The sequence below is a fragment of the Mchenga conophoros genome, linkage group LG1 (genome assembly GCF_057382185.1).
Source record: "Mchenga conophoros isolate Kocher_MC1m ecotype Shallow Benthic linkage group LG1, M_conophoros_male_GT1.1, whole genome shotgun sequence".
Lineage (NCBI taxonomy): Eukaryota > Metazoa > Chordata > Actinopteri > Cichliformes > Cichlidae > Mchenga > Mchenga conophoros.
The window spans coordinates 16,043,786-16,067,475 of NC_140526.1; the positions used below are offsets into that span (position 1 = coordinate 16,043,786).

The 23,690-nt window shown below is 40.7% G+C and overlaps 3 protein-coding genes across 5 annotated transcripts; 2 read left to right on the forward strand and 1 right to left on the reverse strand.

The window, feature by feature from the left end:
- Positions 1-925: 925 nt before the first annotated feature.
- Positions 926-4,980, forward strand: acta1b (actin alpha 1, skeletal muscle b). The gene is made up of 7 exons (XM_085267741.1): positions 926-1,078; positions 1,908-2,044; positions 2,548-2,872; positions 3,233-3,394; positions 3,829-4,020; positions 4,138-4,319; positions 4,481-4,980. The coding sequence occupies exons 2-7, from the start codon at positions 1,916-1,918 to the stop codon at positions 4,622-4,624; spliced, it is 1,134 nt and encodes a 377-aa protein (XP_085123867.1). The 5' UTR covers positions 926-1,078; positions 1,908-1,915; the 3' UTR covers positions 4,625-4,980.
- An 875-nt stretch (positions 4,981-5,855) lies between these two features.
- ccsapb (centriole, cilia and spindle-associated protein b) lies at positions 5,856-12,193 on the forward strand. 2 transcript variants are annotated; one of them, XM_085267748.1, is made up of 5 exons: positions 5,856-5,959; positions 6,857-7,263; positions 8,122-8,181; positions 8,434-8,654; positions 8,736-12,193. In XM_085267748.1, exons 2-5 carry the CDS (start codon positions 6,882-6,884, stop codon positions 8,916-8,918), a joined length of 846 nt encoding a protein of 281 aa, XP_085123874.1. In that variant the 5' UTR covers positions 5,856-5,959; positions 6,857-6,881; the 3' UTR covers positions 8,919-12,193. The 2 variants fall into 2 exon arrangements, with proteins under 2 accessions (XP_085123874.1, XP_085123879.1); XM_085267753.1 differs by lacking the exon at positions 5,856-5,959 and having other exon boundaries at positions 6,538-7,263.
- An 805-nt stretch (positions 12,194-12,998) lies between these two features.
- On the reverse strand, positions 12,999-23,314 carry rab4a (RAB4a, member RAS oncogene family). Of its 2 annotated transcripts, none has more exons than XM_085267765.1 (8): positions 23,145-23,314; positions 20,995-21,075; positions 18,863-18,977; positions 18,134-18,196; positions 17,741-17,895; positions 17,519-17,614; positions 17,175-17,320; positions 12,999-15,876 (listed from the first exon to the last, which is right to left on the reverse strand). In XM_085267765.1, exons 1-7 carry the CDS (start codon positions 23,158-23,160, stop codon positions 17,205-17,207), a joined length of 642 nt encoding a protein of 213 aa, XP_085123891.1. In that variant the 5' UTR covers positions 23,161-23,314; the 3' UTR covers positions 12,999-15,876; positions 17,175-17,204. The 2 variants fall into 2 exon arrangements, with proteins under 2 accessions (XP_085123891.1, XP_085123885.1); XM_085267759.1 differs by lacking the exon at positions 23,145-23,314 and adding an exon at positions 21,562-22,595.
- Between the last annotated feature and the right edge of the window lie 376 nt (positions 23,315-23,690).

The window sequence follows — 23,690 nt, forward strand, 5'->3', positions numbered from 1 at the left end:
ACAGAGCAGAGTAGCCCCTTCAGATAAGGTTTCAGCTGCTGGCTACTTCGAACTTAGAGCTCCGTGAATTTGAAGCCACATGGGCTGCAGGATCCGATTTTGAGTTTAATTCATTGCACGTCTTGATACACGATTTAATGCATCTTAATACACGATTTAATGCATCTTAATACATTTGTGGATGCAGTTATAACTGAGAAAGGGGGGGGGGGTTACGTTTGCAATCTCCTAATTCTGATTGGTTCTCTGTACATTGATCAATATGTTTAGTATTTAGTGTTTTAAAAAAAAAAAGAGTATATTTAAACTAGCAATCAATGAATAAAAAGTACACTTTTATAGCAACACTGTAAGTTAATTCTACTCTAATTAATGTGATTAATTAGAAATAAAGGGTTAATTCTGACATATGATGGCTGAAATAATGCAGTACATATTTAGCTGTTATATACAGAATTTCCAACTTCAGCTTTTGTCCGTTGACCTTTAATAAACCTGTATTAATTGAGTTATTAATTGGCCCTGTACAGCTCTCTTCCTGGTTGACCTGTCAGTCACTGCTTCAAGCCCTGGCCCTCACCGTGGCCTAAATCTGTTCAGATGAGGGAAGCATATTCCCATTTTAAGGCTGGATGAGGCCTACTAGCAACAAATCTATAACCCTGCTTGGTAGCAATTGGCGTCTCCCCTAGAAACACTCCCCAGTGGTCCGCATGGTCCTTATACGGCCCTCGAGGTGGGACCGCGAGCCTTGATGGGAGGTCAGAGCGACAGTTCCATATATGGCGCGCGCTCTCTCCACGTCGGGGGCGCGCAGCGTCACTTGTGATCCCCTCCTGAAATCCGATTGATGGAGTGCCCTCCTTGCCTTCACGTCGGCACCCCACCTCCACCCACTCCCTAGCCTCGGCCTGTCAGTATCCTAATATGGCAGAGGGCCGGGATGGGGGCCAGTGCTGAGGTTTGTGAATGGTGGACGTTCGGTATAAAAGGTGGACAGGCAGCAGTAAGGACTGTAGCTGGTTCAGCAGCAGCACTGGTTGGGTCGTTCTCTCCGAGCCGCAGACACACCCCTAAGGTAAGACCCTGCTAGGACCTGACACTCCTGAAGCCACTCATCCAGGCTGGGACACTAGACTAAGCCTTAACCGGGGAGCCACTGCAATTACTTAGGGGCAAAAATTAGGAAGGACCACCGGGGACAGGAGGCATAGGACTTGAGGCTGATTTGGGGCAACACGACTGCTGGAGGATAGCTAGACCATAGGAGAGACCTGAAGGAAGAAGAACTGTTTACAGTTGAGGAGGCAGAACACAAACACTGTGCTTGACAGGAGAAGCCTAAACTATCAGATCTGTAATTAAATAGACTAAATAATTGATAAATTGATAGATAGGTAGATAAAACATTTGGACTGAGTTTCTGGTCTGATCTTAAGCTGTTCTACTTTATGACAATTTAAAAACGAGAGAAATTTACCTGAGGGAGGATTGGTGAGACAATGGGAATACTAGGGATTTTGGTTCAACTTTAGCTTATTTTAGAGCCTTGATTTCTTCTAAGATTAAATAAAAAGTAAATCTTAGACAAGTCTGGCCAAATTCCAATAGAAAATTTAAAAATAATATCAGTTACTTTTAATAAGATTTAATTGACGTTTACAAAAGATACTCATCACGCGTTGGTTTGTTAATGCACCATAGATTTATATAGCGCAAGCAGTGGACTTGAACAGGTTCATGCTCCGTGAAATTATTTTTAGTCTTTTTAGCCACACGTAGGATGAGAATACAAAATAATGATAGAGTTAATCAACGCCTTACTGTGTAATTCATTTCTGTCACATACATTATGGATTTGATGTGATTTAAACTCAAATATTTTGTCTTCCTCTCCTCTCTTACAGAAGCCAACATGTGTGACGACGATGAGACTACCGCCCTTGTGTGCGACAACGGCTCCGGCCTGGTGAAGGCTGGCTTCGCCGGAGACGATGCCCCCAGGGCCGTGTTCCCCTCTATCGTCGGCCGTCCCCGCCACCAGGTAAACAGCGAAGAAAATTAACCGATAGACTTGATATTAGCCTGGACTAATTGGCGGCAGTCATTATTTCACACTCACTAATTGTCACACCTCACCCATCACACCGTTCAATATCAAGAAATACAATTAACCTTCCAAAAAATAAATTAAAATCAAAATGCAATAAACAAAAACAATAAATTAACATTTTGGATTGTTAAAACATTTAACATTTATTGCTAAAAATGATTGTAAAAGTTCAGCTGCTTGCGCAGCTGATATCAGCGCAGTCACAATATTTTTGGCTTCTTTTACCTGGAGCAGCCTTTAAATTAGTAACAGATGAAGTGCCAACTTCACAACTGCTCTGTCTGTCTCTGTGACTGATATGTGGCACATTTACGCAATGGTCACTGTGTCTGTCCGAAGACTTTAATCTGTCCAGGAAAGGTCGCACATCTGTATGGATCAGTTGACGTCCCCGGCTAACCTTCCTTTTATCTTCCCCTCTCTCCTCCCTTCAGGGTGTCATGGTCGGTATGGGTCAGAAGGACTCCTACGTCGGTGACGAGGCCCAGAGCAAGAGGGGTATCCTGACTCTGAAGTACCCCATTGAGCACGGCATCATCACCAACTGGGACGATATGGAGAAGATCTGGCACCACACCTTCTACAACGAGCTGAGAGTGGCCCCCGAGGAGCACCCCACCCTGCTCACTGAGGCCCCACTGAACCCCAAGGCCAACAGGGAGAAGATGACCCAGATCATGTTTGAGACCTTCAACGTCCCTGCCATGTATGTGGCCATCCAGGCTGTGCTGTCCCTGTACGCTTCCGGCCGTACCACTGGTAAGACTGACATAAAACAAATAAACAAACATAGCTTACTAAACACATAAAACACATATAGCTAGTTTACCTTATTACTTAATAATATGTTACTGACATAGTCAATCGATCTAACATAAATGACAATAACTATTGAGGGAGCAATTTCACAACAAAACGCTTTTACGCACAACTTTTACGCACACTCGACCAGCCTTTCTGGAACTGTTCATGTAGGTTTATTTGACTTTATCTCGTAAATTCACCCCCAAAGCACCCACTTTACCCATGATTTTACGCACAAAACGTATTTTTTAACCTTTTTTTTTTTCGTTTTTTGTCGCTCGGACTTTACTAAATTTTCTCCGTGGCTCTCTATAGGTATTGTGCTGGATGCTGGTGATGGTGTGACCCACAACGTCCCAGTCTATGAGGGTTACGCCCTGCCCCACGCCATCATGCGTCTGGACCTGGCTGGTCGCGATCTGACCGACTACCTGATGAAGATCCTGACTGAGCGTGGCTACTCCTTCGTGACCACTGGTGAGCAATTGAACAATAATCAACACGGCCTGAAAGAAAGAGGAAAAAGAAAGAAGGAAACTAACATTTTCTAGCAAGACGTTATCTGGGCGAAGACGAGTCTAAATTGTCAGTTAGCGTTCACTTTTATTAGCAGTGTTTGGGATAATTTGCTATGACATGCTTTGATCAAAGATTTACCCATACAGATAAAAAGGCGCAGCAAATAATTGTCACACTTTGTGAGGCCTATTAATGCCCACATGCGAGCATATTGATACTTAAATGTAAAGATATTGTTTTAAATAGAGTGAAAATAAGATGTGTACATGTTCACAACAGCGAAGAATTTGTGTAGTTTAGCCCATTAAATCCGTGTTATTACGCACATTAGTATTTCACGCTTCACGCTTTTGGCACTCTGAATAATAACTTATCAACTTATAACTCCACAGCCGAGCGTGAGATCGTGCGTGACATCAAGGAGAAGCTGTGCTATGTGGCTCTGGACTTCGAGAACGAGATGGCCACCGCTGCCTCCTCCTCCTCCCTGGAGAAGAGCTACGAGCTTCCCGACGGTCAGGTCATCACCATTGGTAACGAGAGGTTCCGTTGCCCCGAGACCCTCTTCCAGCCTTCCTTCATCGGTACTTCAAAGAATCAGTTCTTTTAAAAAAAAGTTTTTGCCACCAAATAGACTTATGGAGGCTACTGGTACATACCGGGTAATAATTGCTTAACACTTTTTCATCTCATCTGAACAGGTATGGAGTCTGCTGGTATTCATGAGACTGCCTACAACAGCATCATGAAGTGCGATATTGACATCCGTAAGGATCTGTACGCCAACAATGTGCTCTCCGGCGGTACCACCATGTACCCTGGTATTGCTGACCGTATGCAGAAGGAGATCACTGCCCTGGCTCCCAGCACCATGAAGATCAAGGTACTTGAAATTGAACTCAAATCAGAGAAGCAAAAGCTTCAGAGTTTACAAGAAGATTGAAATATTTTATGCATAAATTGGCAAATACGCACCCGATTTCACTGAACACTTGTTTACTTATAGAAACCGGCACTTTACTAATCCACTCTTTCCTCCTCCAGATCATTGCTCCTCCCGAGAGGAAGTACTCCGTCTGGATCGGTGGCTCCATCCTGGCTTCCCTGTCCACCTTCCAGCAGATGTGGATCTCCAAGCAGGAGTACGACGAGGCCGGCCCCAGCATTGTCCACAGGAAGTGCTTCTAAATCCTTCATCTTTTTCTCCAGCTTCTCCATCATCTCAATCATTTTTACCACCAGCCGTCTGGAGATCAAGCAAGGAGGAGGATCGACCTCTGCGGCACGACAACACTCTGCTGTCGATGGACTGTCTGTCCGCGCTGCTGACATTCATATGCATTTTTTAATCCTTTCAAAAATGTGCATATTTTATGGCTGTCTGTTGTCTGTGTTGCACGGAGAAAGGCTGTGAAAACCACCACTGAACCATGCATCCACCAAAAAAACTTTAATAAAAAAAATAAGAACAACATGTTGCCCAACACATGTGAATGTAAGTGTATATACATATTGATAATTTATTAAAGTCCATTATTTGGTAACTTTGCCCCTGGTCTTGTTTTTCCGGTATTGGCAGAGGATGACAAACAAAAGCGCAGGGAAATCAGACGATAAATATATTTTTATCTCTTAAAAGATAAATTTGCCATAAGCCAACAATGCAATATTACAGTATTCAACAAATCCTGCAAGAACTGTGGGAAATAAACCGGGATAACCACTAAACGAAACATAGTGCGGCTAATTGTTCCACGAAAGACCAGGTGCAGGGCGCATTCATGGACATCTAAACGCGAGCTGGCACTAATGTCTGGATCATATTTGGATGGACGAGAGGCAGGGGGAGGGGCTGCTAGGTGAAAGAGGTATTGAAGGGCGACGCCTTCGAGCAGTTGCCGACAGTCGGTGTTTGACTTGCCAGGAATGCGCGAAGGCAGCAGCAGCAGCTCAGCCTTTTAGACTGACTGGATTAGTAGCATATCCGACACCTGACACCCTCCCTGCACGACCATAGGAGCTCACCCACCGGCCCCCAGACCATCTTTAGACACAACCAGACTCCGGGTACCGTGGGTCATCTCCGCAGGATTATACCTTATATGCATATAAGCTCACAGGTTATGTAGATGTAGGTTTGGGAGTAGGCTGCAGGCGCGCACATCATTTATAGTACCCGAGTAGCCTATTGTAAGACAACATGTTTCCTGTTTCCCCCCCTACAGAGCACCATTTATCTTAACAAGTTGGCCTAGGTGTAATCACTGAAGCCTAAACGGCTCATACGACAAAAACAAACTGTATTTCCATCCTCTTTTGCCATTTTGTACAAGTTCCATGGCCGCACAGACGGCATTCCTGACACCCCGGCGCGGGGCCACCTGTTGCGGGTGTGTTTGGCTTTTTAAAAACGTCTTCAGGTGGGCGGAGCTAAGCTCGGAGACGCAGTCCCGTGTGTGATTACAGCAGCGGCACTGTGAACGCCATCTGTCCTGCTCTGCTTCCGTGAAATCCGACCCCGATGTGAGTATATTTACTGTACGCAAAATTAGACAGTTACAGCCCCGAATTTCTCCGTGCCAGGCGCGCACTGCTGTTGAGTAGTGACGATGGATGGTCTGTGACATTTAACGTTTACTGCGCTTCACCTGCGGGCGCTGACAGGCGATTATCACTGCCCTGTGTCAGTATTAGCGCCATATGATTAATAATGGAGGTTTATAAATAACACATTTGTCATGAGGAGGTAATAGCTATAAAAGCTACAGGCAATAAATAGCCAGCTCACTGATTCTCAGTTACAGCCTAATGGCGTATGGTACACTTGTGCTTTCTGTACGCAGGTGTTGATTAGCTGGACTACGGAACAGCATTTTTCAGCAGTGAGGACAGGCTTGTAGAGCTGTAGCTGGATGCGTTTCACAGCCTGTCGTGTTTTTTTGTTTCTTGTTTCCTTTTTTCACACTGATTTGTATCCGACCTGTAAATTGGAATACTCAAGAGCAGTTTACACCTCTGCGGCCAATCAGAGGAGAAGGTGGCACTTACGTCATCGCGTTCAGGAACTTTCTGCTCTTAACGATGTAACGGTTTTTACCGGAGGCCATTTAAAAAAACGAAACGCCGATTAAATGAATTAAAAATGGATCATTTACTATGTAATTGTCCCCAGATTTGTCTTTTGTCCTCTTTCCTAACACAAGGAAGCAAACTGCCCCCGCCTGCATCCGCCTTCGACAGGATGTAGGCGGGCTCCTTAGAGGAGGGGGAACCCCTCGTGCTGCTCCGTCATTGGTTTTAACGGCTTCCCCATTATCTTTTAAATGTCTGGCGGTGCTAACAAACACGGAGCTGTGTGTAAAGGGGCGTGGAGGCTGTTTAGGCGTGTTCTGCTTGAGTAACAACAAGCTGTTTTTTCAGTTTATAGAGTTTTCAGAGGAGCAAGATGGTGGCGAAGAGGATCCGCTCGGAGTACATGAAGAAGTTTAAAGATCCCAAATGGGACACGTACACTAAATGTTACGAGGAGATGTTGAAGTACAGGCTGACCCGCAGGCTGCTGGAACACACGCACAACCCCTGGTTCTGGAGCGGCTCCGATACTGACTCGGACTCGGGAGGTAGAAGTCCTCCTATTCCTCCAAGCAAGAACCAGGTACGGGACCAGGAGGATACCGGTGGCCGCGCGGAGGCTGAGCTAGAGGAGTGTGGGGGTGCGAGGACGGACACACAGCAGGAGCAGAGCAGAACCTCGGGGCCCGTACCCAGGCTTCCTATTCAAGAAGAGGAGGAGGATACAGGGCCTGCTGCACAGTCTGCACTTCATGGTAACCTGTATAAAACCCTTAATAACATACTGGGATGTATCATTTTAAATATTATGTATTAAAGCCACCGAAAATATAATAATAATAATAATAAAGATAAGATAAGACTTTATTGATCCCACAACGGGTAAATTTTTGCATCACCTCAGTTCAGGTACAGATATCAGAAGGAAATACAAAAATACAAATAAGTACAATCAATGAAAAAAAGTAAGATAATACACTATATACAATGGTAGCATACACAGTATGTGATTATGGATATGGTTGGAAATATGGAAGACATAAAGTATATAGCTTGATATAGCTATTGTACCACTACTATTCCTATTTATAGACATGTACACACACACATGTAGACACTAAATATACATATGTATACATATACATACATATATACCTGCAAATGTCCATACACATGGAAGGTCCATTATGCATGAAGTGGTGACCGTGGATGTTCACAGTGTCCAGTGACTTATGACATTGTGATTGAGGAGTTATAGAGTCTAACTGCTGTTGGGATAAATGATCGGCGAAAGCGCTCCTTCCTGCAGCGAGGGTGTTTCAGTCTGTGACTAAAGGAGCTGCTCAGCCCACTCAAATACTCATGCAGTGGGTGATGTGGGTTGTTCATAATAATAATAATAATAATAATAATAATAGTAATAATAATGTTCCCAGAAAAATTCTTAAGTCTTTGACTCAAAGCTTTTGGTTGTCAAGTTTATTCTCCAAATTTGAGCCCTCTTGTCCAGCTCCTTTATTTCTTTTTCATTCAGTTGCCCTATTACTGCATTGTAGGGATACATGCTTGATACTTTACTGTAACTTACGATTTTCTTTGCTCTTTTGGCCCAGCATCTGATGCTATGAGGGAGACAAAGGTACTACAAGAGGAGCAGAGAGCCAGCAACAGAGGTAATAAGTAATTAACAGTTGCTGAGTCAATTAAAAATAAATAAATAAATGAAAAAGCCTTATAATAAACACTGTTAATGAAATGATGAACTGAAAGTTGATTAAAGTTAAATCAATTTGTATTTTGCTTTTAGCAAACAACTCTGTGTTATAAGCAACGTCCATAGATAGTTTATAGTGCCTCTGGTTTATTTTGTGAGTTCCTCTTCCATGTTGGTGGTGCTTTAGCCCGTTTGCTTCTTCTGTTTATAGAGAGAGACTCTGAAGGACCCCGACCACAGCAGAGTAAACCCTCAAAGTCCTTGAGGCAACCCCGGCGATCACAGCGGGTCAGGCCTGCACCATCTCGACTGCCCAGAGAGGACAGTAAGGAGAGCAGACATCCTTTCGCCTTGTATGGGTCGGGGGAGAAAGATGCAGACACTGCAGGAAGGAAGACGCACAACGTCGGCCCAGTGGCTTCGACTAATGAGGTTATTTTACTGTCATAGTGGATTTGTTGACAGGTACATACAGAAGCTTGTTGTTACATTGGATTTTTGTTTACCTGATAGATCTATGAATCAGCTCTGCGTGCTAAGACCAGGCGGGAGGTGGAGCGTCATATCCAGACTCAGCGGTCTGAGCGGCGGAGAGCCAAGTCTGCTGACCTGGACAAGGCCAGAAAAGTGGTCCAACCTGAGTTCAACCCCTGGCTAACTGAGTACATGCGTTGCTTTTCGGCTCGCTCGCGATAGGACACAAACCGGAAAAAAGACCCTCTACATCAGGATGACTCTAGACAACAAACACAAAACTGAAGCCATCACTGCCTCTCACCTCTAAAGTTTAAACTTCAAGTGGCCGAGTAGGACTATATTTATACTGGGATTACTTTAATGTTCCCTACTATGAATTTGATAGTTACTTCATCTAGAGTTTTCTGCAGTTCCTTTTTTAAATGTTCTTTTCCCCTAAATTTTAGAGTTAAAATTGGCATGCTGTAAAACAAACATACCTCAAGGTTTAAAATGAATCTTTTTTTCCCCTAGTATTATTGAAACAAAGAAAATAGTTTTAATAGAAGTAACAGACAGACAATAAGGTCTGTTTTTTGCATAAACAATGCAAAAGAGCATAAAAAGCATTATTGAATGATATTAGAGCACAAGCACTAACAGAGCCCTTTAAAAAAAAAGAGTTCTTGCATATAATATAATAGGGTCATAAATGACCACACTTGGTCATTTTAGTGGCTAAAGGAGCATGGTCACTTGAGGGTTAAACACCGACACATGTAAATGATAACATGAAATGGATTCAAACAGATTCTCAGGATGGAAGCTGACTTTCCTTCAATGTTAAGTTTCACTGTGTGGCTTATTCCTCCATCTTTCTATAAACCGCTTTTACTAAGACAGTACAATAATATGTATTTTACAGAGTAAGATACTTTATAACAAATGTAAAAATAATGGATACGTCTGTAATACACAAGTTTAGTTGAGGATGAGGAGTCCCAAATGTATGTCAAAGCCATACTTTGATGCAGCCCCTTTAAATACATGCTGTATAAGATGTACCCATATTTTTATACATAGATCTCAAACTACAGTGGGACATGTCGAAAAGATAGAGCCTTGTTCTTCTGAGGTAAAGTGAACAATGGTGTGAACGTATATAATAATACGTCATTTCCTGTGTGCGCACACAGACACACAAATTTATGCCAAGAACTCGGAGTAGTTTAATCAGATGAAAGTTTTATTTCAAATTCACTTGACTTTTAATGTGCATATTTTCCTATTTGTGCAGAGTACAGCTGAGTACACTTAATTGATGTATAGATATATTGATATGTAAGAGTGGATTTTTAATGCTGGGAGCTGCTTCACGTTTGTGTCCCTCCTGATGGTTCAGACGTGGTTGTTAGGTAGTGACTCACTTTATGCTGACAGTGAAAATCACACGTGTTTTGTGACATTGCATTTTCAAGTATTTTCATGAACTCTGATGCGTTAGTGACTTAAAGTGGTTTTATAACTGATAGCATTGCTTTGTTCTTAATCATTTTGGTGCTAAGGTCTCAACGGTATTGTGGATACTGCGGACTTTCCTTCATACATCCACACACGCAAGTAGCAGCAGCATCAGAGAGAGTTGAACACACTGCAGTTTTTTTGTTTTAAAAGCACAGGTAAATAGAAAAAACACAAGCAGATTTAGAAACATTCAGAGAAAATAACCAACTACAGAGAAGTGCTGCACAGACAACACCTGAAAGATTTACAGGGGACGCAAAAACGATAGACTGTGTTTGGCTAACGGAGCACAGTCTATCGACTTGCAGCTGACTTGCTGCTGACTTCAATAACTTAAGTCACAAAAACAACAAGCATGTATGGAAGCTGTATGGACAACAAACATTTTTTGGCATCCATGAGTAAAATCTTTGACTAACTTCTGAGAAAATAACTTGAAATTGAAATAAATACATTTTTTACTTACGGCTCAAAACTAGGGTTGTCAACATTAATGCAGATTAATCCGTCATCACACTTAACGCGATTAAAATTTTATGCAATTCACCCATCTGAATTGCAGAATGACTCAAAATCCCTGAAATGTCTCCGTCAATGTATTTCGGGCAGTTTGTCCAAAGTTTGTCCATTCTGACCGCCAAAGATTTTAATCACATTAATCATGATGATGCGTTAATGTTGAGAGTCCTAGTCAAAATGTATGTATGTTTGTTTGTTTTTGGTGTGGTGGCAAAAAAGCTTCCTTATGGTTTGGTTTATCACCTCTTTGTGTCATCTAGAAATATTTCCAGTTTTTGAATAGGCCTTTGTGAGGGTTTGACTAGTACCTATGTAAGCACATACATGAAAGGCAACCAAAATCTGTGTTGTCCTGTTGCTTTCAACAATTTAATATTTGATATTTAGCAAAACTAAATATCAGAATATTTTAATCTACGTGATTTGGCTCCGTTTTAAGCCTCTGTATTTAAAACCTTCTGTCTGATTGAGTGTTGGATTTGCAGTTGATGCGCTGGCAGATGGAAGATACTTAAAAAAATTAATTGCTACTTGCATGCATGTCATTAAACTAGAGCGTGTTGAGCTCCCTTTGGTTTGTTGTTGAGGCCAAACGTCTTTATCGTTATTAATTTAGAGTCAGTTACAGCTTAAATAACCATTAACAGGAAATGCATACAAACACATTATGCTGATGTACTGTTTGGTTTTCAGCCAGTCAAGAAGCGCTTTGATCATTTAATCACTGTGTTGTTTTCATGTAATTAATTTATGAACATTAGACAAAAGTATGTAAACTCAAATAATGACTGTTCAAACCACAAGAAGTCAGATCTAGTAATGTAACAAAGATAAAATATGTTGGTGTAAATATTTTGCAGATGATAGTTTGGTTAGTGGCCCCGCTTTTACTTTTGTTTTTACTTTTTCACACTTGATTTCTGTGAATGTTGAAACTTTGAGTTCAGTATTACATTAAGATTTGCTTTTAAGTTATAATGAAATGCAGGTTGGTGCAATATTTTGATGCTTTAAAAGTCGGTTTTGAGCCTTTGTGATTTTAGATGTGATGAACTTTGACAATCTCAAAAAACAGGAGGGAAGCAGGACGATACATTCCTTACTTCTTTGTTAGTTATTGGGACAAAGCTTTATAGTCGACTTAGACTGTTTAGACGTGTACCTCTAGTCAGGAGATATTTTACTCACTATGTGTTTTTCTTAGGTTTACATGATAATGTGTGGCAGAAATCCACCAAGCCAAAACATTCCTGACACGTTACTCATTCACGCTTCACAGTGCAGGATGATGTTAGTGAAAAATGAGTTTCACGTGATTGTGAAGGCACTTGCATGACAAATAACTGATGTACTTGGTCTAGTTTACTAACAACAGATGTAACAACTGTAAAACTGCTTAATTCTGTACATTCTTTGTTTACATATTGAGCTTTGAACAAGCTTCATTGTCATAATTAAAGGATTTAAAACAGGTGGGCTTACGTGGTGTTACGCTGAGCTTTTAATAAAATACATTTACATCTGTGATTATTCTCAAGACTTATTTAATATTAACAGGCTATTTTCATTGTCTTAATCCTGATTCTTGCAGTGACATGGTGTGGTCTCTCAGTACATTATCAAGCACCTGCTGTATACTGAAATAAGTCTGTTTACACTAAGTTTTTGTACAATAAATTTAGCATATTTAATAAGGCCATGTACAATTTTAAAGGTCCTGCAAATATATATATATATATAAATACATTTTCAAGGCTTTTATTACCATTTGGGTTAGGTGGATCGCATGAAAGATCTGTTTTACCTACTGTTTGATAACCAGGCTCATCTCCTAGCTTTGCTCTGGACATACTCTATCTCATCTGATTTCAGAAGCTAAGCAGGCTTTTCAACATTGACACTAGACATCTAAAGTTCCATAAGTGGTCAAGAAGATTAGAGGACTGCTATTGAAATGCAGTAAATATGCACATGCAGTACTGTACATTACAGCTGTGAAACTGAGAAACTTCACTGGTGTTCACACGTTCTATATCATTGTTGCAACATTTCAGATTAAATCCAAAACAAGTTTGTCAAAGTGGGAACGTTTTTCATACTTGATTGATTTTATATTGAATGACCCTTTACTGAATCTATGACTGTTGCAAATAAAAGGAATCCTCTGATTTTACGTTTGACTATACTCCATCCATCAGAGCTCACAGAGCTCATTGAAATGGTTTCTGCTTGGTCAAAGATTGTAGGTAAAAAAGTCTCGTTTAGTGAAGACAATGCTGGATTTGTAGTAGTATTTATTTTAAAAACATATGCCTTTATCATACATAATAAATTATAAATCTATGATATTCATAATGACAGGAAAAAAGGACACACATAAATACAAACAAATGACCTGATGAGAAAAACACATGATAGAGAACAACCAAAGCCACCATCAGATATCAAACACCGAAGGATGGGAAACATTTGAAGTGTCTGATTCAAAATCCGCGTTTTAAAATGGCTAATATCATCTAAAGCGGGGAAGGTGAACGTATGGCCCGGGGGCCAGAGAAGGCCCCTCGTATGGCTTTGGAAAATGTGAAATCTTCACAAGGGCATAAACTTTGGACTCTCTTATTATTGTTAGATTCCATCACATAACAGAAAACCTTTTTTCCATGCTTCCTTATAGAAATGAAAACATATCGTAAGTTAACAGAAAATGTCTGTTTTTTTAATTAAATGATAAGTAGATAACTGGGAGGTAATGAACTGCCAGTGGTTTTCCTGTAATTTACACCTTTATTTTTTCAACTGTAAGCCTATATGTTATTAGTCGATAGTTTTACTGGTCTGACCTAATTGATATCAAATTGAGCTATATGTGGCCCAAAATGTAAAATGGGTTTGATACCCCTGATCTAAAGTATATCTGAGCTGATGCGACGCGTGAATGCTCTGATGCAAAACACGCCTCATAATCGTTTCCTCCGACTTAACACGGTCAAAGTTAACAACAGGAGATAACAAGGAGTAAAGCACACACTGGATAAGCCTCAAACCATCGTTAAAACTTAAAAACCAACAAGTTAGTATGACCCCACATCTGGCAGCAGTCAGCACTCATGTAAACAGGCAACATTTATGTACGACAGGTCAGTCATTAGACTTGAGTGGAAAACTTTGGATAAAGAAAGTTTTACACCAACATTTTAGTCAGTTGCGGTTGCTGACTTGTGAATTCAAAGATGTACCTTCATTTAACACAAATGAAAGCCCAGTGTCTACACAGAACATGTCAGGCTACCTCTGTTTATTATCTGTGAGCTTGTCAAAAAAAACCCAAAAACAACAAATAAAAATTTGTTTCAGAATCTTTCCCCTCATAATTCATAATAAAATCTGAATCAGCTTGTCCTGTTTAACAAAAAAAATAAAAATACTGAGTACTGCCCATCACTAGTATCCTGCTACAAGTTGCCAGTGTATAGTTGCTTCAAATGATAATGATGCAGTGGAGCACGAAGCAGATGCTGAATATGATATCTATTATAATATACACGTAATATCTCTTCATAATGAAATACTCTGATATTTTGTTTGAGAAAACATGCGTCAAACTATTTACAGAAACACTGTACAGGTACAGGGATGCTTTAGGGGAGAGGAGGAGAGAAAAAGGGGGATGTAAAAGTGTGTGTGTATTTCCTGCAATATCATATCAATATTAAGGTGTTGCCCTGGGACCATCACTGTTACTGATTAGTCATGCTTTTTAATAGAGAAATAACATCGTTAAAGACTCTGTTTTAGGAAAAGATCCATGTTTCTGCTAATTTTAATAAAATACGGTATTTTTCCCCTTTCTCAAAACACATTTTTACAATGAAAATGTAACAGGTCATGGAAGTACAAATATTTCCATGTTTGCTTTTGCTTGAAAGAAACAAATTAAGTGTTTCTCATCCACTCATTTCCTGCTGAAGGCCATGAGAGCAGCAGTGTAAGCAGAGATGCCTAGACCTCCCTGTTCCCAGCATCCACAGTTTTTAATGGTCCAGCTGAGAGATGCAATCTCAACAGCTTGTCTGACAACAGCCCATAGGACATGCATCAAACACCTCAACATGGAGGAGCAGTGTTTCTACTGACTGAGATCCTTACTCTATCTCTAACAGACCCCATACACTACAGCTGGGGATTGTTCGTCCACTAATTCTTTAGTTCAACACCCGCAGCTTGTGGCCACAGGTGAGGACAGGTAGATTAATCTGCTTCAGTCTCAGCTGAGAGCGGGTAATTCACCCTTTTACAGCCTGGGGTCTGATCTGAGGGTGCCAATTCTCATCCCATCCACTTCAACACTCAGATTTGAGCCATTCATCCACCACAACCTCATCTTTTTTTCCTCCTGTGACATCAAACCCATGACATCACATCCTATGCATAATTATTCAGTTGCAATGATGGTCTGGATATTTTAAGAAGAATACAAACAGTGATATCAGGTGAAGAAAGGGAGTGGAGGTGGCACACAAGAAGTGCAAACTGCACAGCTACACAGGATACTGTTAGTGGTGTGTTTGCAAATGCAAGCATGGAGTTAGCAGATAATTAGAGCAAGAGAAGCAGAAGACCTGTGGAAGGGAAGGGACTTAAATTAGCATGTGGTCGAAGGAATATTTCCACAAGACGAGAAAAAAATTTTTCTGAGAAAATCAAGACCACGCATCAGTGCACTAAGTATCAAACTGGAGCCAGGGGGCAGTTAGTTTAGCTCAATCTAAAGGTCTGTGGAGCTTGCTCCAAAAATCTGTATTTAGTATGTCTGTTTAAGTAGCTGGAGGGTCGACTGGGAAATCTAAAATGTGGTAATCTGGGTTGGCAGGTGTGTGGACGAGAGAAGTGTTGGGGGTGGTCTTGGTTGGAGGGACAGTTTGGTCCAATAGAAGAGCAGACTGTTGGCTGATCTCTGGTTACCTTGGAGATCTTTAAGTTCTGGGAGGGGGCGTGACAGGGAAGTCTTTTGAGCTATCTGCATGGCAACAAGGTTCTGAGGGGTCCGTGCAAAGGTTAGGGGTCAAAGGTCGGGGAGAAGTCACCAGCGTAGCGATCTGAACCCCACGTTATCAGGTCTCACATGGCTGTTTTTCTCCTGGTCTTCACAAACCTGCATATAAAACACACAGATGTTGCAGAAATATACAAAAGCTTATCAATATCAGGCTGTCCACCCAGTAATTAACAAATTTCCCTCTTGTGGGACTAATAAAGGTTAATAAAGGTTATCTTAATCATCTCTCATCATTATGAAGCAAGAAAGAATTACAGAGCTTTGACCAACTAGCTATTACAAAAAAAATTGAATCTGCCACTGAAAAAAAAAAACATTACGTCTAAATTGAATTAAGGTTATTCTCTCAAATTATTTTTTGACTCATTGTAAAACACCAGCAGTTCCAGAAAAAGAGGCTCCAGTAACTTTAAAGACCCAGCAGAGCAGAACCACAAGACTCAGTGATCGTTTCTCCCTGGAGTCTCTTCAGCTCTGGTGATCCTCAGCTACAATCCACCGCACACAATCTGACACTTGGAAACTGACTTGTCATTTACACTGTAAATATACTTCTTGCTCTTGTTTCTGTCGCTCTTGATGTGTTTTATCCTCATTGGCCTGAACAGGGACCAAAAATAAAAACTGTAATTCCACTTCATGTAAATACATGTGCTGGAATGAGAATTAAAAAAAAAAAAAAACCAAGAAAACTTGAATCATTAAACATTTCCACTTACTCGAGAGTCATAGATGAGATCATCACAATTAATCAAGCTATTTTAAATATCTGCCGCTGGTCTGGTTTTTAGCGCCCTGAGGAGTGCTTACTGGACTTCATGTAGGAATCAGCAAAACTGCTTCATAGTGTTCTGATGCTAATAATAATAATAATAATAACAACAACAATAACAATAACAACAACAACAACAATAATAATAATATCTAGGCAAAAGCAATAATCTGACATGTAAACAGGGAAAACTGTCAGACTGCAGCTGGAACTGTGGTGTAATGACTTTCTATCAGCGATCAGGCATCAGTGCAGCCAAAGTCTGGTGCAAATAGTTATGGACACCAGAATTTCTACGTTCATCTTATTGTGTAATATGTAGGTAATAACATACATCCACCTTTTACTTTATGCCACTATTTAATGATTACAGCCTTCATGATTACTGTCTTGGACAATCATAATGAAGGCTTCCTTTCAAATGATGGGTGGATCAAGTGCGCAGAAGCAAAAATGGGCACTGACTAAATATAGAATTACTGAGTCTGCACATCTGAGAGACACTGCGGGGAGCAGAAGGCATAATTTCAGCTTCTAAACACAGGTTCTCCTTATTTGAAAGCCCTCAGACACCTTTTCATTTTAATGCTGTGTAGACAGTACAGACTCAGGACCCCCTCACCTCGTCTGTATGTGTTACAGGACACGTCCACTAGCAGCCGCATTCTTGGGTGCCCTGTGGCTGAGCACGACGAGGAGAGCGAAGCTGTCGTAAAGCAGCGTCGCCGTATTGGATACCTGAGCCCATCCTTTCTGGATCCAGCTCCCCTGAAACACAAGAGATCACATGAGTGAACAGTCAGCGAGATAACCAACTTACACCTATTGTGCTTAGTTTACTGACAGTTAAGAAAAGGCTTTAATCATCTATATAAGTTTGCAAAAGGCTTTTGTTAAAGTTCGATGTGGTTTGACAGAATAAGCGCTGGGGCACACACAGGTAAGGGTGTTGACTACAGCTCATACCTGACTCTATCTTGTTGAGGATTTTCCGAGCACACTGGACAAAGGCCTCTTCGACGTTCTCCCCTGTTAGAGCGCTGGTTTCCAGGAACATCAGTTCTGTTACATCAGTTTACAATGAACACACTATAATAAATAACAATTCAATAATTCTTTGAAGTTGATGGTCTACACATCTAACAACAACAACAGGAATCGTTCCCAATAATCAGCTGCTGGTCTTACCGTTCTCCTGAGCGAAGCGGGAAGCCTCCAGAAAGGTGACCTCCCTGTCAGCATCCAGGTCCTTCTTGTTCCCACACAGGATTATGACGATGTTCTGACTCGCCAGCATCCTCGCGTCACTCAGCCATGTGGTCAGAGCGTTGTACGTCTCTCGACTGCAACAAAAAATAATAATAAAAAGGATGGCAGGTAATGACATGTTACAGTTTGGAATAGATGTGGAAGCTAATTAGAAAACAAAAATAAATTAGAGGCTTGAAACACAGAGCCTATCATATTTCTCAGTTTGTGCATCCTCAATTCCTTTTAGTCTTAGGCAAGAGGGTGGAGAGAGGAGAGGAGGAGGAACAAATTAGAGAAATGTGAAAAGCCTAGCATCACATTGTGTGATACCTGGTGATGTCATAGACCAGCAGGGCTCCTGCTGCTCCTCTGTAGTAGCTCCTGGTCACAGACCTAACACACAGACACACACAGATTAGTAGACATACATTGAGAACAATCAGGAAGTATACAATACATTCCCCCTGAAGAAAAGAAAAAACATCAATGCATGTGTGAAAAACCATTTAACTCCTGAACTTTGTAGAGACCTACTTAAATGTCTGCTGCAGTTTAATCAGGTTGGTCTTTAACTTGCTAGCTCTACAGTCCACGTGAGCTGGATTGTGGCAATGCACAGACAGACCTAACCGTCTGGGGCATGCATCACTAGTGAGTGGGTGTCATGTTTGCTGCTCAGTGCACCCTCTGTTCAGACAGCTGCATTTAGCCAGGACAAAACAACAGAACCAATTCCTGGCGTGTGCTACCTCAAAAAAAAAAAAAAAAAAGCAATTCTGGAAAATATCTTCACCAGATTCGCCTTAAATTGTTATAGCAGCTATAGCAGAAAATTGAATAAATAAAATAATCAGAAGCAACAAAACTATTCCTGTTTTACTCAGGACATCAATTAGGCAGCCGAGTTTAATAACAGCTTTTTGAGCTCTCCGTTACCTTCCAAAACTCCCGTGTCTGTTACTCTGGTCTTTAAGCTATAGTACTGCTAGCTGAATGTCTGCAGCATAACAGAGATGACTTGTGTGCCAAGTGCATATTCACGTTGGGCTTTTTTCCTACCTGAACCTCTCTTGTCCTGCGGTGTCCCAAATCTGAAGCTTGACCATTTTGTTGACCACGCTGATGATCTTAGAGCCAAACTCGACTCCGATTGTGTGGTTAGATTCATCCTTGACTAGAAAAAAAATAAATACATAAAACATGCAAATGCATTAATATTATTAAATAAGGGGGATTAATAGGGATGATATGATTATCACTGTGTGGCTGTAAGGAAAACAACTGTTGCTTCTGCACTTCAATGAAAAATAAGCCAATTTCAGCATGTGTAGATGAGACAATGATTTTCTTTGAAGTTTTTCTCCTGAAGTCTGGTTGTAGGTTTTGGTTTCACCCTTAAAAAACAGAACCAATCATAAAAATCACACATTTAGAAGTTGTTTTTTCATAAATGTATCCCTTCATGCCTTAAAATGTGGTTCAACCTGGTGTAAAATGTGATGTAGCTTGATGTCACTCACACTTTTGCCTCCTTTCGCATCTGTGAATATGAAATTTCATTCCAATCTCTACTGACACCCACTCCTCCCCTGCTGCTGTGCAGTTCCAGTAAATCGGTTCACCTCTGACTCTGCTCACACACTAACACTGCTCTACTTTACACAATGGCAAGTTGACACTGGAGTATTTGAGCTCTACATGTTTGAACTGGAAAGTCATTCTGAAGAAAAACAAGGGGAAATTGACCACATGTCAATATATCAGATTGGCTCAGACTGGCAAATTTCACATACACTATATTGCCGATAGCATTCACTCCCCCATCACAATCATTGAATGTAGGTGTTTCAGTCATTTCAAATCCCACTGGTGTATAAATATCAAGCACCTATGCCTGCAGACTGCTTCTACACACATTTATAAAAATGGGTTGATCTCAGGAGCTCAGTGAATTCCAGCGTGGTACTGTGATAGGATGCCACCTGCCCAACAAGTCCAGTCTGAAATTTTCTCACTACTAAATTTTACACAGTCAACTGTTAGTTGTATTATAACAAAGTGGAAGCATTTAAGAACGACAGCAACTCACACACACAGTGTCTAGAAATAAAAAAGTCAATTTTGTCAATCACTGCAGACCTCCAAACTACATGTGGCCTTTAGATCAGCTCAAGGACAGTGCATAGATAGCTTCATGGCCACACAGCTGCATCCAAGCGATGTATCACCAAACACAACTTAAAGCGTCGGTTGCAGTGGTGTAAAGAGCACACTGCCACTGGACACTAGAGCAGTGGACAAGTATGAGTTTGGTGGTTGCCAAGAGAACAGCACTTGTCTGACTGCAAACTCTTAATGCTTCAGCATATCAAGACACTTTGGACCATTTCATGATCCCTATTTTGTGGAAACAGTTTGGGGATAGCCCCTTCCTGCTCCAACATGACTGCACATGTTTACTTACAAAGTAAGGTCCATAAATGATTAAGTTTGGCATGGAAGCATTTGACTGGCCTGTAGAGTCCTGACCTCAACCCAACAGAGCACCTTTAGGATGAATTAGAGCAGAGACTGCAAGCCAGGCCTCCTCAAACCACATAAGTGTCTGACTTCACAAATGCACTTCTGGAAGAATGATCAGAAATTCCCATGAACACACACCTAGATCTTGTGGAAGAGATCTGGAGCTGTTATAGCTGCAAAGGGTGGGCTGACATATTAAACGCAATGGATTAAGAATGGGATGAGACTCAAGTTTATATGAGTGTGAAGGTGGACGAGCAAATAGTTTTGTCATTACAGTGGATCATCCTCAACAATATTAGAAATGTAAATGCTTTTCTTATCTAACACAACCCCCTTTCCAGCGTGTCAGCTCTGAGAAGCTTAGCTTTAACCCAAAGTTAACAGGACAGATTTCTTAGTTTTGCCTATAAAACTCAGAATGCAAGTATAAATGCACACAGTTAAATCCATGGATTAAGAATGCAGTCATATCCATTAATTTCACTGCTTATTTCACTCATGAAATATTGACTTAAAATGTTGAAATCTTGATTTCCATCCTAGGAATCTTTAACATGTGGAAATTACTGGCATATTTACTGTCTCATTTGCCTGAAGAAATTCCCTGATGTAGTGCTGTAGTTTGCAGTAAACAGTCAGGAGTGTAATGGATCTTTCAGACTTACACCTCTTCTCTATGAACTGGTGCAGAAGACAGGATTTTCCCGTTCCAGCATTCCCAATCACCAGGAATTTAAAGAGGAAATCTGCAAAGGGAAAAGCAAGGACACACATTACATCAGTTGGGCTATTATTATCAGACTATATGAAACTAGTTGCTATAGACGGTAGCTAAAACGACAGGAAATTACAAGAAAAATGTGGGAAAAGCTCAGTTACTGTAGTCTTAGTTTGGTATATCCAGCTCGTTTTTCTTGTCAATTTAGTTTCATTTCCACAGTGAGTTTGCTCGTTTCATTTTAGTGTTTAGCTTCAGTGCTAGCTTTCTTATTTATTGTAATCTGGGTTGTGCTTTTCAGGGGTTCAGAACAGATATTATAATACAAACACAGGCAGTTAGCTCACAGTCATTCCAAGCCTTAATAACCAAATGTACCAAGGCCTAATGAAGCTACATGTGACAACAAACTAAATAAGTTTAGTTTAATTAGTCAATGTCATGTCAGTTAGTCCATCTTTAAAAAACAGTTTTATTTTTTTAGTTTAGTTTTAGTGAACTGTAATAACTTGACCTGAGAGATAAAACTCATCCTTCAGTTGATCCATCTACAAACTCAGTTGTTCTTAAGGAAAGGAAACAGGGAGAAAAGGTTGAGGTATGCCAAATTACACAAGAATTGGAGTGAAACTCAGTGGCAGTTTGGGATCATCCTGATAGAAATCAGAAATAAAGGCAGTCAAAATCCAATGAAGAGCTTTGAATGTCCTTTGAGAAGTCCAGTGAACTATTCCTGAAGAGTACTTAAAAGAAATTACAAAAACCTGTCTAACAGAGTTCAGGCTGTGCTGAAGAATACCAAATCCTGACTTTCACACTCATTACAAACTCTGTTTTTGCCTTATATTCTGTATTTCCATATATTTTTGCATGTTTCAAAGAAAGTGCTGCACCTATTTCTTATTTTCCTTGCAAAATATAAACAAATGAGGGTGTGGCTCAAGTTCCGTAAACATGACCTTTCAAAATATTCTAGAGAAATCAGAAACTGTAGCTTCATATATTTTGTAGCTCATTTAAATTTAGTTTTCCCCCCACTTGAGTGGTGAGAGTTACCGTCACTGTTATGAAGTCCAGTAAATCCAGTAATCTCTGCAGTAGCCTTGCAAACACCCACATTTACCAGCATATACTCCTGTAGTATTATTATAGCTAAAGAGGACAAGTACATTTTTTCATACGAGACAGAAAAGAATCACCTGCGATAAAATACAATGCAAAAATCAAGGTGCAGACAAATCATATCACCACATCACCACAGTCCAGCACAGACTAAATTGTGGATTACAGAATGATTTTAAGAGTAGTAAACTAGAAATTTGATTTTTGTCTTTAATTTTCTTGGCAGGTGTTCTAAATGGGTTTCAGATATATAACTGTGACAAACTGTGCACATCGGCTCCCAAAATCAATTTATCAGTCAGGCTCAAGCATATGCTGCACAATACTGTGATGCTTTGGCCATAATAAACTGATGTTTAACAACAAACAGCGCATGGCTTTACTTGCTTGATTTTATAGCTTTCAAATATTGATATAGGTATCATCCTAATGAAAAACAAACAAAAAATTAAGTACCCCCCCCCCCCCCCCACAAAGAAAATATTGTGGAGGCTTTGATGTAGGCAAACAAAAACTACAGTCAGCTGTTCTGTGCAGCGGAGGAATTTCTCCACAATTAAACCACTAAACTAGCAAAATAATCATTATTTTGGTGTAAAATGGTCAAGCTAAGAAAACAATGCCTCATATATGACTGTAATGTTGCAGCTCAGTCAGATATTACAGCTGCACCAAGCCCCAGCCAGGTGTCAGCTTCCCTTGTCTTTTACGATACCCTCCGGGGAGCTTTGTAACCTTGTACCGTGGGTACGTTTTTTGCACACGGCGACACTAAACTCTGCTGTACAGCCTTTGTGGGTTTCCTTACGCTGACGAGGCAACTTTTAAGGCCAGCAGCCTTCAGCGGCGGCTCGGTTAGCCTGTCAGCTATCTGTTTACGATGAGAAAAAGCTCTCTGGGCACACCTGCCCCATCCCATCTCTGAGGCTACGGGAGGATGATAACGGTGGCCACAGGTCAAAAGTGCTATCTTACCGTACGACTCCGACATCGCCAGTGTGGCGGTTTGACAGCAATAAAGAAGGGAGGGAGAAATGGGAGTTGACAGATGGTTAGCTAGCTAAATAAAAGGAAAATACTCCTGTTGGTGATTTCCGCGGAGTCCAGCTGATTTTCCCCTCCGACTTCCCGTACGCGGTTTGTTTCAAAATAAAAGCCGTCTGTGCTCCTAACCGAAGAACCGTTGGATCACTGTAAAGTCTTCAGGCAGCCGCAGGGTGGCGCTGTGTCTGCTTGAGACTTTTGACACAGACTGCTGTTTGGGTCAATTTTTACATGTGACTAAACGAATAAATATTAATTATTTTATTTTGAAATTGGATGACTTTTCCTAAGGTATAAAAAATATTAATTTTTTATGTTTTAGGGATCCTAAAACTTAAAAAATAAATATTTTTTAAAATTTATGTGCTACATATTTCTGTACACTGAGACTGCTCCAATCAAATTTGACCTGTCCCGACTGAAATTAACTTTAAATCCACCAGTGTAGGTCAAATCAAGGAAAATGTCATACCTGTG

Bases quoted from the DNA above. Each gene is read 5' to 3' on its own strand.
- acta1b (XM_085267741.1), top strand. From the start codon at position 1,916: ATGTGTGACGACGATGAGACTACCGCCCTTGTGTGCGACAACGGCTCC. The intron at 2,873-3,232 runs GTAAGACTGACA...GGCTCTCTATAG, and splicing joins CGCTTCCGGCCGTACCACTG to GTATTGTGCTGGATGCTGGT. The intron at 4,320-4,480 runs GTACTTGAAATT...TTCCTCCTCCAG, and splicing joins CCAGCACCATGAAGATCAAG to ATCATTGCTCCTCCCGAGAG.
- ccsapb (XM_085267748.1), top strand. From the start codon at position 6,882: ATGGTGGCGAAGAGGATCCGCTCGGAGTACATGAAGAAGTTTAAAGAT. The intron at 7,264-8,121 runs GTAACCTGTATA...CTTTTGGCCCAG, and splicing joins TGCACAGTCTGCACTTCATG to CATCTGATGCTATGAGGGAG. The intron at 8,182-8,433 runs GTAATAAGTAAT...TTCTGTTTATAG, and splicing joins GCAGAGAGCCAGCAACAGAG to AGAGAGACTCTGAAGGACCC.
- rab4a (XM_085267759.1), bottom strand. From the start codon at position 21,595: ATGGATCAACTGAAGGATGAGTTTTATCTCTCAG. The intron at 21,076-21,561 runs GTCAAGTTATTA...TTCCCTTTGCAG, and splicing joins GGATGAGTTTTATCTCTCAG to ATTTCCTCTTTAAATTCCTG. The intron at 17,615-17,740 runs GTAAGACCAGCA...CTGATGTAACAG, and splicing joins CCGCTTCGCTCAGGAGAACG to AACTGATGTTCCTGGAAACC.